Genomic DNA, 15,029 nt, shown 5'->3' with positions numbered 1-15,029 from the left:
CCCGAACCAATAAATCTCCCTAACACCATAAACCCAGCTCATATGGTATTAGCCAACATTAAAGGGACACTACAGTCACCCAGACCACTTCAGCTCAATGAAGTGGTCTGGGTGACAGGTCCCTCAGGCTGTAAACCTGCAGATGCAAACATAGCAGTTTCAGAGAAACTGCTATGTTTACATTGCATGGTTAAGCCAGCCTCGAGTGGCTGTCTTCCGGACAGCCACTAGAGGCGCATCTGCGATGCTGGAGGCATTTAATGCCTCCATCACGAGGGAGGCTGGCGCTGGAAAAAGGTAAGCTGCTGAAGGGGTTTTAACCTTGGAAGGCAAAATATGTCAACCTGGTCTCGCTCCTGATTTCCTCCCAAGATATACTGAAAGATGAGTCCTATTCCTTTGGTGATGTGTTGGTGGTCTTAAAATCTAGGGATCCCAGGTTAAATAGGAAAATTGTCTATACCTGCTTAGTATACCCCAATCGTAGAGAGGCGTTTGACCTGCACCTACACAAGCTGGTGTCACAAATATGGAGGTACAGCCTTTTATGATTATCACAGATAATTTTCCACAAAGGCATCTGCAGCTCTGGCCCAGTTTAAAGGATCACTATAGTTTCAGGAAAACAAAGCGGTTTTCCAGACACTATAGTGCCCTGAGGGTGCCTCCACCCTCAGGGTCCCCCTCCCATGGTGCTGAAGGGGTTAAATCCCCTTCAGTTACTTACCTTATTCCAGCGCCAGGCTTCCTCTGCGCTGGTGACCTCTCCTCCCCCGCCAACGTCAGCAGAGCCGCATGCGCGCATTCAAAGTGTCCATAGGAAAGTATTTCTCAATTCTTTCCTATGGATGCTTTGCGCGATGGAGGCATAATATGCGCCACTAGAGGCTGGCTTAACCCCAAATGTAAACATAAACATGCATCTGAAGGGTTAAAACCTGAGGGGCCTGGCCCCCAGACCACTTCATTGAGCTTTAGTGGTCTGGGTGACTATAGTGTCCCTTTAACTTTCAGTCTGACTGGAGTCAGTTGGATACGGAGCTCTTCTGTAGACACTTTGCGGGCCTCCAGACACCAGCGCTAGTGACAAAGACCGGTTGAAAATGTGGAGTGCCCTATCGTAGGATTTTTTATTTTTTGGGGGGTTATCAGAAAGAGCCAACTCTGAGAATTGGCGGCGTCTAATCCATTGTCATTTCTTGCCACAATGGTGCAGGGGTAGTTACATTGGATGCCGTCAGTAAAGCTCTGGAATTCCTGAAATTGAGAGCGAGAGATCAGCGGCAATGTTATGAATGCCTGGTATATGAACACAAACCAAAAAAATAAATACATTATTAGCCGCTAGCCAAGTCAGTTTCCTCAGGAAGTGCATTATAGTCAGAGACGCTGAGCGTCCTTTATTTATTATGGAGGCACGTAACCAAGTTATCAGAGAAATATCTAATAGTTTGGCTGACCATAACATACCCCAAACTACCACTGCTGCCACAATCGGGTAGAGTTTGAATAAGGCTCAAGTGGCAGTAAACCCTGGAATGCTCTTAATTTCAAAAATTGCTCAGTGGTGGCAGCAGCGTCCGTCCAAATTGTAAGGGGATTATTGGTCACTAGAAGCACTGAATAAAACTCGGTCAACACAATGAGGTAGCCGACTGGAAACCATTGAATACAATGCTTACCTATGGGGAAGTATGGATGCATGCAGCGCTTTCAACGTATGCGCATCAGGACCCCAATGCAGAGGGTGGGCATGTAAAACTTTCATGGTTAATTTTTATTGCGCACTAGAATTAGGAATACAGACTAATGGAACTTGTGGAGAACTTACAAGGAAATTGCAAACTTTAGGTCAAAACTGAGTTTTTTTTTTTTAAAACAGGTCAGATATTTTGGCCTTAGAATTTCCTTTCAAATTCTTCACATTTCTCACATGAGTGAATATAACACAGGTGTCCAAGGTCATAATGGTCTTCATGTTTGACACATGAATGCATTCTCCATCCCATCGCACACAGAAGTCGGATCAATATTGTGGTAAAGAGATTCAGAGAATCCCCTGTATGTGCAAAGAGCAACAGGTTTCAAAATGTATTGTTAAGGACATATTGTTCAACATAGACCTAAGAAAATGTGCTTAATCTTTTTTGAAAATGAGCAGTACACAACTTTAGCATCATACCATAAAATAATTTTATAATGGATTCGGGTGTGTTTAAAATAAAACAACTTTCTGAATTTTCCATGGAAAACCGATTTATTAATTAGCTAATAACATGTGCTTACACCTTCTGCAGAAGCCAGGCATACTATATATTTGTCTCATTTTCCAAATTAAATACAATACTATATAGAACATCTTAAAACAAGCATAGAAACAAAGGATTTATTTTCATGATCCCTCTGAGGCTGGGAACTTAAGACTACTTCTATGTATTCTAGATTAGGGGTCAAGTTAAAATTATTGGTTCATGGATATAAAAGTTGGAAATGTACATGTTTGATAATTAGGTAAGAGGACATTTTAAGTTACACTAAGGCTCATGGATGCAATATTGACATAGTTTCACTGAAAAGAATGGCAAATTATAACATGGAAACTTGTAAATCCATACAAAAAAAAAATGATGGATTAATTATGCTGCATTAGTTGTGATTACATTAAGAACTGCATGTAGTTCAATGCAGTCCAGAGATGAAAAAGAAATGATTATTATGACTAGCAGGATGTACAGATCAGTAAAACCTTCTAGATAAAACCTTACAGACAACCAGAAGTAAACAAGAAAAACACAGAAAATGTGCCATCCATATTTTAAACCAACAATGAGATGGTTAAGAGTCATTTCTTGCAATATATCAAAGATTTGTATTCCTTCGGGTGTATTGGTCTTAAAACCATCAGCTTCTAGTCTTCTTCTAGAATGCTACATTTAATTCTTCTGCTGTCAGAGAAGCCATAATTTATTTCCTCAGGCAGGAAAAGAATTATATCCAACGAAGAAAAGATTAGGCTGAGCACAAAAGGCAAATATCAAGTGGGAAAAATTATACCTTTACATCAATGGCAAAATGGCTAACAGCATAGTCATCTTGAAATGTGCAGTTAGTCAGTTCAAAGCTGCTCCAGGTTTAAGACTGGATGGACTATTTCCCCCCAATACTCTGTCCCTTTCAGCCACCTTTTTAAGGTGGTTCATAATTTTCAAGTGCACACCATTAACCAGTTCACTACTGAGCTGACCTCTACAGCAGTGAAGAAATTAACGTGTTGACCAATATCAATTTAACCCCCACTAATCTTCACAGTTGTTTTTCATTCTCTTGGCTCTTCACAACCACCAGAATCGGACGTATACAATCAGCATCACGGAGAAAACTGCTACTGCAGCAAGTTTGGCGTAGGTGGAACGCATGTTCAGGTATTTTGCATCTTGGCGGTATTTCTTTGACAAGGTTGAAAGATTGCTTGCCTTTGAATCCAGAGCTGTAAAAAGTAACAGAGGTAAATTAGAGTGACACCACTTACTTAAGAATTAAAGGAATAGTACAAGCACCATAAATGCCCACAGCCCCACCTCTCCTTGCAGCAACTCCATGAAAACTGCAATTGTACTCACCATAAATTATTTTTTTTTTAATTTGGTGGCAGTACAATAGGGATGTTTTCTTCCCATGGGACAAGCATCTGAAATTAAAATGAACATAAAAGTTCCTTCCCCAACAGGTAGAAGATACCAACCTGCCATGGAACCTCAGTACGTCCCAATAAAACCACAGAGACTTATTACTGCAAAAATATAAAATTTATTAACAAAGGGAAGGAGTGATGTACTGCCACCATATTAAGGAAAAAATAATTTACGGTGAGTAAAATTATAGTTTTTCGTGACATATGGTGGCAGTACAATAGGGATATATCGTGATCCCAGAGCAATGGGCGGGAATTAGGCAACCACCGCTTGTAACACCTTATGCCCGAAAGCAGCGTCAGAGGTAGAGAATATGTCTACTCTGTAATGCTTGACAAAGGTGTTGAATGAAGGCCATGTAGCGGCTTTGCAGATATCTTCAGGTGAAGCATGGGCTTTTGTGGCCCAGGAAGCAGCCATGGCTTTAGTAGAATGAGCTTTCAAGGAGGCAGGCAGAGGCAGATTTGAGGCAGAATAAGCCAATTTAATAGTGCCCACACGCAATCTCGCTAAAGTAGACTTGGAGGCAACATAACCTTTACATTTTCCAGAGAAATTGACAAAAAAAAAAATGGTCAGTCTTCTTCTTTGTAGAGGAGCAGTCCAAGTAGATCTTCAGACATCCAACTTGTGCCAATTCTCAGCCAAATCGGATACAGATGAATAACCAATGGAAGGCAGGGAAATTGGTAGATTGATAGCCTTGGAAGAGATTACTTTTGGTAGAAACGAAGGTTTCGGATACATAACCTTGTCAGGAAGAATTTTAGTAAATTCAGCAGATGATGAGAGAACCTGAATTTCACCTATCCTCTTAGCGGAAGTTTATGGCCACCGAAAATGCGGTTTTCAGAGACTGGAGCTTCAAATAAGTTTTCTCCAAAGGTTCAAAAGGCTGGGTACAAAGAGACTTCAAAACCAAAGATAAGACCCAAGAGGGAAAAAACTCCTTTCTTAAAAAGATTTGATAAGCCTTAAAAAAAAAACCAACAAAAAACACAAGAGGATTTGAACTTTGATAGTAGATAAACTAAGACTAAGAAAATGCAAGATTGTATCAGTAGAAGGTGAAGATCTTATGCAATGATGAGAGATGCAACAATGAAGAAATTTCCTCCAAATTTTCAAGTAGATAGTGGAGGTAGAGCTTCTGGTAGAATTTAGCAGCAGCTTTAACCTCTCTTTCTTGATGCCCTTGTAATGCAGGAATAGCCGTGCAGAAGCCAAGCTGTCAATTTGAACATTTGCAACACCTCTACTGGCACCCCTTCGATCTCCAGGAGATCTGTTGACACTGATAGTTCCCAGAGCTTCATTAAAACGGAGAACCAGCTTCAATTTGGCCAGTATGGGATTATGGCCAGCACCATTGCTTGTTCTGTTTTCACCTTTTGCAGAATCCTTGGGATAAGGCTCACCGGGGGAAATATGTATGCAAGGCTGAAGTCCCACCTGATCGACAGCCCATCCAGAACCAGAGGCAAACGTTATCACCTTTGCATTTGACCTTCATGCCATTAGATTGATGACAGGCAGACAATCTTTTCACTAGTTGAGAAAAAATTACCGGATTCAGAGACCACTCATTCTGGTACCATTTTGATCTGCTCAAATCAACTGCTATAATGTTGTCTATCCCTCGTATGTGAGTAGCAGACAGGTCGTCTAGAGGACTTTAAGCTCAGGACATAATCCTTGTGCAAAGGGAGTGCAATTTACCTACCCTCGTACTTCCTTGTTTGTTCAGGTAAGACACCGTAGTCTGATTGACTGAATTTTCACTGCTTTCCCCACAAGAGAGTTTTGAACTGATGAAGAGCATATTAGATGGTTATCAGCTCCATGTAATTTGAAGATTCCCTTTTTTCGTCTTCGGACCATGTGCCTTGCCTTAAATGACACTGCAGTTGAGCCCCCCAACCTGTATTTGAAGCGTCCGTTGCAATTATGACGCAATTTTTTGGTCGAAATTATAGATCTGCCATGAAACTGGTCTTTTGCCACCCAGTGTCTTTTTACAGGATCTGATATACTTATCAAAGCATCCAAGTCTTCTTTCTTTGACCACTGCGCAGGAATTTCCCACTGTAAAGGCCTTGATTCTGCTCTTGCCCATTTTACTGCTGGGATGGTGGAGGTGAGATGTTCTAACTCCTGCATAGCTTTTCTCACAGAACATTCTTGTTTTCGCTGAAGATCTTGTTTCAGTTGATCATTTTTCTTTTTTCCCCAGTTAGGGGAATAGATAGAGTGTCTGACTTGATTAAAAAAACCTAGGAATTGAATTGACCTTGTAGGAATCAGACGGGATTTTTCTAGTTTTATAAGCCAACCATGTTCTTCCAGGATTCGGAGGGTGTAAGCCACATCATACTCTAGAGCGTCTCTTGAATTTGCCTTTATGAACCAGTCGTCCAAGTATGGAACAACTGATTCCTTGCACACTTAAGAAGGCTGTGATAGGCGTGAGGACCATTGTAAAAATCCTGGGAGCCGAGGCGAGATTGAATAGAAGGGCTTTGAATCTAAAGTGATGAACCTTGTGACCTTTTCTTATAGCAAACCGCAGGTATTTTCTTGAGCCTACATACATAGGAATGTGAAGGTAGGCATCTTTTAAATCCAAAGTCGCCATTAAATTCCCTATTTGAAGGATATATGAGTGACTGATGCTATGGTTTCCATTCTGAAATGCTGGTATGGAATCTTGTTGTTCAGCTCTTTCAGATCCAAAATGGGACAAAATTACATATCTGGTTTTGAGAGCAGGAACAACCAGGAGTAGACACCCTGATATCGCTGGGTACTTGGAACTCTTTCTACAACACCTTTCTTTAAAAAAAGAGTGACCGTAGTGGAGAAGAGGGTTTGTTTTTTTTAGTTTTGAACGTTAGGAGGAGACAAGGAAACTTGGTCTTGGAACGCCTAGGAACTGTATTCTGTATCCTTTCGCAACCAGATTCAGAATCCATGGATTTGAAGTGGTCTCCCTCCATCTGTGAGCAAATTGTTGTATCCATCGGCCCACTTGTATGGTGTCAATCTTTTTGCTCTGTCAGACTCGATGTCTTTGTGTATGTCAAACATTGGATCTTTTCTTTGTTTCCATGAATACTTCCTGTCCGGAGGTAGAGCCTTTTTGGTTTCCAGCATTTGTCGGATTAATTATTTCAAAGGAGAACCAAACAATGTCTTGCTCTCTCAAAGGAAGTTCACACAGTGCAGACTTTGAGGCCGTATCAGTCGACCAGGCTTTAAGCCATAGTGCCCTGCAGGCCACAGGTGTCAAACCCATGACATGAGCCAAAGGCTTAATCACCTCCGTGATAACATCTAGCAAATATTCATTGGATAACCTTAAATTTTGGAACAGGCTATCTTCCAATCCTTGAAGGCAAAAGGTACTGAGCTTTAGCCACCAAAGGTCCTGCTAATTCTGCTTTAGGTTTAAATCCTGCTGCCTGATAGGCTAGTCTGCTGGATGTTTCTGCCCTTTTATTCATAGACCAGAGACTTCTCCAATCGGTATGGTAGTACTTTTAGACAACTGAGCAACTTGTACGTCAACAACTGTTTTTTCCCTGTAGTTTAACAATGCTCTTGAAATGTTTGGAAATAAATGCCCTTTTCCAGGGTTCTTCCACTCTCTGTACATAAGTACCAGAATCTGCTGTTGAACTGGAAGAGCTTTTCTATTTGCTTTAACTGATGTGTCCTTAGAGAAGGAAACATTAACTTCCTTAATAAATCTCAATTCCCCATGTGGAAAACAGACTTCTGTACCAGAAGAGTTACTGGAAATTACCGAATAGGAAGAGATAGAACATTCGCCTGAGGACAGTTCTGATCAAGACGAAGATCTCTTCCATTTTAGCCTTTGTTTGGTTGTTGCTTTAACAGGAGCTGTAACCTTTGACTTTGCAGAATCTTTGAATGACTCAAATGTCTGGACAAGAATTACATCATGTCCTGTTGCTTGGACTTTTCCAGCGATAAGGACTGTGACAAAAGCACCTTCGTCACTGGGATTTGGATTTGCCCCGTGACTATGGCCCCTGGGATATATTGCCCTTTAAAACCACTATTTGGACATATTGGATTTTAAAGGCACTGTTTCTTTCCCTTGAGCGTTTAACTGGAACAGATTCAAACATATGGCGGCGGCCATCTTAAATTGTCCAGCAGTATTTTGCCGTCGAGTATATGGAACTGTTTTGGGCATGAGACCATGTGCACGGTGGGGACTTCTAGGAAATTCCTGAACCGATCTGGGTGATTTTTGGATATGTTGTTCACCCAGATCGGGGCTATCAGGCGATGTGACTGTATTGTGGGGATATGTTGTATTTTGGGGTACTTTTTGGGGTTTGTAAAAATGTATGTTTTTTCTGCTTAGAGTTAATGGAGTTAGTCCATTGTCTTAGTTAATTGTATCACAGGCAGAGGCGAAAGGCTTGTGTGCTGTATGTGGGAGTGTCGGACATTGTTGTATTGTTCTGATTGGTGTGTGTCTTTTGTGTGCCTGTGTTCCATCAGGTCCATGGGGTGTGCCTCTGGCCTGGGGAATTGTATAAATTGTGAGTGCTGGCTTGCATTAAATAGACCTGTTCTACCCTTCATGAAGTCTTGGCTCATGTTTGGGGGATTGGAGAACTACACTCTGGGGATTGCTATAATCACTATACTCCCCAGAGTATAATCACCAGCTCTTGTAAGAGCTGTTCCTGTTTCGCTCTCTGGACTTAAGAGGTTCACCCACTGGAAGCTGGAGCCAGGTCTTTGGTCCAGGGTTGGAGGACGGTGAAACACCAACCAAGCTGCGGCGGTTCGTGGGGTTTGCGGTGGTTATAGTGTCGAGTGCGGTGCTGATGGTCCTTGGCAAGCATCTTTTGACAGATTGCAGGTTTTCAGTTTTGAACCATCTGGTAGTGGTGTGGAGCATGCACTACAACTCAAATTTTCCGATTTAAAACTGGTGTATTATACCTGTTGAGGGAGGAACTTTTAAGTTCATTTTACATTTCATATGCTTGTCCCATGGGAAGAGTACATCCCTATTGTACTGCCACCATACGTCAGGAAAAGAAAAGGTTTAATTTTCAAAACACAGTATGTTAATGAAATAAATAGACCCCCTGGTCTATTTATTGAACCACACACAAAGAAGGCTACTATTGGCTCTAGCAAGCAGTTACCAGATAAGAGATAAGAAATTCTGAATTAAAGGAACACTCCGAGCACTATAACCACTATAGCATACAGTAATAATTATTGTGCCAGGAATGCACTGACAATATGGGGCCAATCAGACTGGCACAGTTCATAAGATTTAACAATTTACATATTTTGCAATTCTAGCTCCAAATGAGTCATAATTGTGTCTGCCGTTGGCTGTTCAATGTTTAGAACATGATGGGTGGGGGTACATGGAAGGCTTTGAAGCTCCCTATAGATAGATAGGGGTCATATTGACATCAAGGCTTTAACATATTGATATGTGGGCTTTTTAAACTATGTGTCTGCTTATAGGCAAATAGTTCTGATAATTATCATTCACCTGCAAAGAACAAGTGAACAATACTTAATGATGTGTTTAAAAGTGATGCGTTGTAAAATGCCTGCAGTCTAAAACTTTATATAGGTGTCATGTGAAAACCATTTACTTTAAACCGCATACCTAAAAAACCTGGACAAATAGTGCAGATCTGATCAGGAAGATTTGGCTTTAAAACAATTGGGATTCTGGTTGGAATTGGGTAATTTTTACCAAATATTCATACCAGGCTTTATTTTTTGTTGTGCCTATTCCACACTCTTTCATATGTTGGAGATCCCTGGGAGTGGCTGGTCCTATTATTCTTACAGCAGTGTCCTTGAACGAATTAAGACCGGCTATATTATTATTGTGTTTTGCACATACTAAATATACTTTAGGCACACTGCACAATACAGTTTGGTATATGTGCACCCGTGTTTTTTTTGTTGTTTACATTATAAACCCTTCTCTAACAAACTATTTAATTCCCCTACTTTACCCTTTGTGTCACTATACCCCACTCCATCTAGCATGTAAGCTCATTGAGCAGGGCCATCAACCCCCTCTGTTCCTGTACGTCCAGTGGTCTGATCTCAATTATGTGTCTGTTAGTCCACCCATTGTACAGTGCTACGGAATTTGTCGGCGCTATATAAATAATAATAATAATAATTAAAACTGTTTAAGCACATACAACCAACTCACCTGATAGAGCTTCTCCTCGAAGCAACACTTCTTCAATGTTGGCAACCATAATTCTTTGCACATCCTGTAGCTCTGTGTTGATGGAGCCAAGATTTCTTCTTGCTCGACTATCAATATAGGACTTTTTTGTCTTCTGGATATAATTATCTGCAAACGGCAAAATTGTATATTTATGGAAGGAAAAAATATTAAGTTTAATAGATATATAATCATTACAAAATGATTATTTAAAAATGTAGTTATTAGACTCAATTGTTTATAAACGTTAACAAAGTAGGCGTTTAAAATATTTTAATTGTCTAATCTAGCAATTCCCAAACTGTGTGCTGAGGCGCCGCGACATGCACACAGGGGTGCCGCGGAATGTTTTCCCGATGCTATGATTATAGCACTGAGAAACATTACTGCTCAACAGGGACCTGGTCAAGTGCCTTTAAGACAGAGACCGGGCCCCTGTAATATTAGTCGGCTGAGAGAAAGGGACAGCCTGTCACTTCCTCCCAGCATCCTGCAGGGAGACCGTGGGCAGGGAGAGAAGGCAGCTGCAGCTTGAGGGGAGAGGAGCACGAAGAGCTCCAGACCCCTTCATTCCCCGCAGCAGGACTCCAAGCCACCCTCCTGGACAAAAAAAGTAAGCTAACAGGAGGGTGGCTGGAGAGATATATATATATATATATATATATATATATATATATATAAAAAAAAAAGTGGGATTGGGGCTGACTGACCCCAAACCCACTCCTTGGCTGAGATCATCAAACTTGACGATCTCAGCCAATCCAATGCTTTCCTAGGACCTGATAGAACCAACACATCTCTTTGCAGAGCGTGGAGATGCTGAACGTTAGTGCCGCATGAGTGTTTACCACTAGAGGAGTTACTAGGCAGTAATTGTAAACCTTGCCTTTTCTCTGAAAAGGCAGTGTTCACATTAAAAAGACTTAACTACATTAAAGGGATAGTTTACGGCCTCCCCCCCTTGCATTAAAGCATCCCCTCTGTAATCAGATGATTTATTTATTTATTTTTTGGTCGTCTTTGTGTATATAGCCCACCCTATTCAGAGGCAGCTTATTTTGGTCTTGAAAAGCTTTGCGTGGTATCTATGTGAATGGGACATGCTGTGGCCGGATGTGATACCCTCTTGAAAAGTGTCTATCTGGAAGATATTATGCATCTGCACGCATGTCTTCATAAGTTTCTTTGGATTAAGAATTTGCGGTTTCAGAGTATTCATCTATTTAAGTCTCAGTCTTGCTCCGATTTTACCTCGGTTTTTCTTTTGTCTATTCTCCGGCTGTACCCCCGGTACATGTGATGTCATTGAACTTCATGTGATCAGACGTCACGACGCAATGCTTTGCCACCCGTCCTAATCGGGTGAGCTCAATTATTATTGATTTTAAAATGTAACAGATATTCCTATATGAGATGGGGTGGGTTTCTTATTGCATTAGACTTGACAAAGGCCAATGTAAGAGCCAAGACATTGTCAATGTATCCTGTTGATAAATAAAGACTGCTCTTAGAAGGAACGACTAAGATGACTGGACATTTCAATTTTCCATTGATGTTTAGGGATTTGGCCTTCCTGTCTGAAGCACCTAAGTGAGAGAAATCCTCTGTAAACATGTGCACTGTCCACTTTATGTTACTTTCCAAAGGGAGAGTCTGGTACCAACCTTGTTTCTGCTCAAGTTTTTAGATGACATGGTATATGACCCCATCTCTGGGTCTGTGCCTCATTGATACCGCCCAAGTCAACAAGTCTATATCAAAGCCCTCATTTATCAGAGCACACATTTACACCTGGTCCTCTAGCACTCTCATAACTGGACTGTGCCCTACTCTGAGGAAATTGACGGATGGTACTCTCAGGCACCATGTAAATCCACTCCCATTTTTAAACTCATTTACAATTGATCTATGTAAAGTGTCTTACACAGTATAAACCTAGTGTCAATTTATGGGGTGACACTGCCCCTCTCTGGAATCATTTGTGCAGGATACAGTTGGACTGATGAATATCCTGCACAAGTGATTCCAGAGAGGGGCAGTGTCACCCCATAAATTGACACTAGGCTTTTACACTTAAAGCCAGTTATCAAAAGGCTCTAAATAAGGTGAGCACTTTGTATTTTATTCATATTGACAAAATCAGTATCTAAGATTGGAATATCTGTGTCTTTTTTCGTATGATGTGGAGAGAAACATACGCACTTTTGCCTTGAGAGAGGGGTCGTGTGATCTACCCAAAAAGACACAGATGTCTGGAAGCTTAGAGCCTTACAACTGTAAACTTATAGCTCACATAACTCTTGGGACATTTTTTTCGATATACTGCACTATTATTTGCATATCTTTTCTATTTTCTTTATATGTGGAGCTGTGATTGCCGCAAAAGGTGGTTCTACAAAGTATTGGCTTTAGGGGGTGAATAGTTATGCACATTGACTTTTTCTGTTATTTTGTCCTATTTGTTGTTTGCTTCACAATATAAAAAATAAAAAAATCTTCAAAGTTGTGGGCATGTTCTGTAAATTAAATTATGCAAATCCTCAAACTATCCATGTTAATTCCAGGTTGTGAGGCAACAAACCACGAAAAATGCCAAGGGGAGTGAATACTTTTGCAAGCACTGTATCTGACAAAAGTAGACATGGGGTTGTACTCCAAAGAGAAAGCTGAGCAACGTATTAAGTTTTATATTGCCTTAACACACATAAGGATTACTAAAAAGGCAGCAAAATCTCAACATGTGTAAACAAAAAAATAAAAAAAAATGTATTTCCACGATACTTGGCGAAAACAAACGAAAAATAATGCCAATACAAAACATTGTCTGGAAAACTATTAATGTTATGTAATTGAATGCAACAGCAAACTTGGTTTCTTGTATTCTTTTGGACGAAAGAAAAAACTGTGACTTAACCCCTTAAGACCGCAGCCAAATGTACAAGTTGTGAACCAAAAAAAATGTAAACAAACCACAGATTTTGACTATATGTCTGTTCAACAATAATTTACCTCTTTCATACTAAGTGCACCCACACTTATTATATATCATTTTGTTCAGGGGAAACAGGGCTTTCATTTAATATCAAACATTCATGTATGGAACTCCATTTTATATGAATAAAATCTAAAAAACTTGAAAAAATTATGAAATCTTGTTATTTTTCAATTTCAGCATGGCAATTTAACTGTTAATGTCAGAATACTATTCGGTTTTCCTGCAATAAAACATACATATTTGTATTCAGAAATGTCTCACGAGTAAAACAGTACCCCCCATGTATAGGTTTTATGGGGTTTTGGAAAGTTACAGGGTCAAATATACGACTTGTCCATTATTTTATTTTCTGCATAGAAATTTGACAGATTGGTTTGAGTGACCTAGGTTGCCTTTTAGACCGTATGGCAGCCCAGAAATGAAAATTACCCCCATCATGGCATACCATTTGAAAAAGTAGACATCCCAGGGTATTCAAAATGGGGTATGGCCAGTCTTTTGTAGTAGCCACTTGGGCACAAACCCTAGCCAAAGTTAGCGGTTTTTTTTGTGTTTTCTTTTTTTTACATAAAATCTGTACTTTCACTGATAATATTATTGTTAGTATATAGTTTACTGCCCTGAAACACTCCTAGTTCTGCTCAGTGAGGTCTCACGAGCGCCATGGTACCCCCCATGTATAGGTTTTATGGGGTTTTGAAAAGTTTCAGGGTCATATATACGGCTTATCCATTTATGCTTTTTCACCTTGAAATTTGTCAGATTAGTTTGCAGTGTCCAGGCTGCCTTTGAGACCGTATGGCAGCCAAGAAATGAAAATTACCCCCATCATGGCATACCATTTGAAAAAGTAGACATCCCAGGGTATTCAAAATGGGGTATGCCCAGTCTTTTCTAGTAGCCACTTGGGCACAAACCCTAGCCAAATTTAGTGTTTGTTTTTTTTTTGCATTTTTCACATAAAATCTGTACTTTCACTGATAATATTATTGTTAGTATATAGTTTACTGCCCTGAAACACTCCTAGTTCTGCTCAGTGAGGTCTCACGAGCGCCATGGTACCCCCCATGTATAGGTTTTATGGTGTTTTGGAAAGTTACACGGTCATATATACGGCTTATCCATTTAGGCTTTATTACATTGAAATTTGGCAAAGTGATTTTCTGGGCCTATATCGCATTTGAGAGAGCATGGCAGCCTGGGTAATAACATTTCCACTATTATGGCATACCATTTTCAAAAGTAGGCAACCCAGAGTATAAGAAATGGTGCATTGCAAGATGTTTGGTCTAACCACTTTATCAGAAATGAAGGGCCCACATAGGGGTTATAGCTTTATTTGTGCTTTTTCACGCACATGAACTCCATTTTCACAGGACATTTCATATTCCTGATATGAGTTATTGCAACAAAGCCTCACTATTTGTATTTAACATTGTCTCCTGAATGTAACAGTACCCCCATGTACTAGATTCTCTGTTTTGGGGGGGAAGTCATGGGGACAAAAATATTAGATGTCCTTTTCAAAGTTGGCAATTTAACAAAGTGATTTTCTGGGTCTATCTCGCCTTTGAGAGAGCATGGCAGCCTGGGTAATAACATTCCCACAGTTATGGCAAACCATTTTCAAAAGTAGGCACCCCAGAGTATAACAAATGGCATAATTTGAGATGTTAGGTCTAGCCATTTTAACAGAAATGCTGGGCCCATGTAGCGATTTCTACTTTGATTTTTGTCTTTTTAATCAGATAAATAGCATTTTCACTGGAAATGTCATAATACAGATATTAGTTAGTGCACTAGAGACTTGGTATTTTGATTTAACACTGTCTTCTGAATATAACGGTACCCCCACGTACTATTATTTCAGATTTTACTGATAAGTCACAGGGCGAAATATATTAGATGCCCTTTCAGCTTGTAAGTTTGCCAATATTATTTTCTGGGCCTATGTAGCTTTTCAGAGAGTATGGCAGCCTGGGTAATAACATTCCCATCGTTATGGCAAACCATTTTCAAAAGTAGGCACCCCAGAGTATAACAAATGGCATAATTTGAGATGTTAGGTCTAGCCATTTTAACA

General features: G+C 40.2%; 1 protein-coding gene across 1 annotated transcript in view; it reads right to left on the bottom strand.

Annotated features, from left to right (window-relative positions):
- Window positions 1-1,872: 1,872 nt before the first annotated feature.
- The window catches only part of SEC22B (SEC22 homolog B, vesicle trafficking protein), a 55,860-nt gene continuing 42,703 nt past the window's right edge, over window positions 1,873-15,029 (bottom strand). Inside the window, exons 4-5 of the mRNA XM_063426982.1 lie at window positions 9,934-10,080; window positions 1,873-3,487 (exon numbers count right to left, since the gene is read on the bottom strand). Coding sequence (XP_063283052.1) covers window positions 3,333-3,487; window positions 9,934-10,080 — 302 coding nt within the window. The 3' untranslated portion in view covers window positions 1,873-3,332. The remainder of the gene's footprint in view (window positions 3,488-9,933; window positions 10,081-15,029) is intronic.

The sequence above is a fragment of the Pelobates fuscus genome, chromosome 7 (assembly GCF_036172605.1).
Source record: "Pelobates fuscus isolate aPelFus1 chromosome 7, aPelFus1.pri, whole genome shotgun sequence".
Classification (NCBI taxonomy): Eukaryota; Metazoa; Chordata; class Amphibia; order Anura; family Pelobatidae; genus Pelobates; species Pelobates fuscus.
Note: the sequence above shows the minus strand (reverse complement) of the source record. Positions and strands in the feature narration are given on the sequence as shown.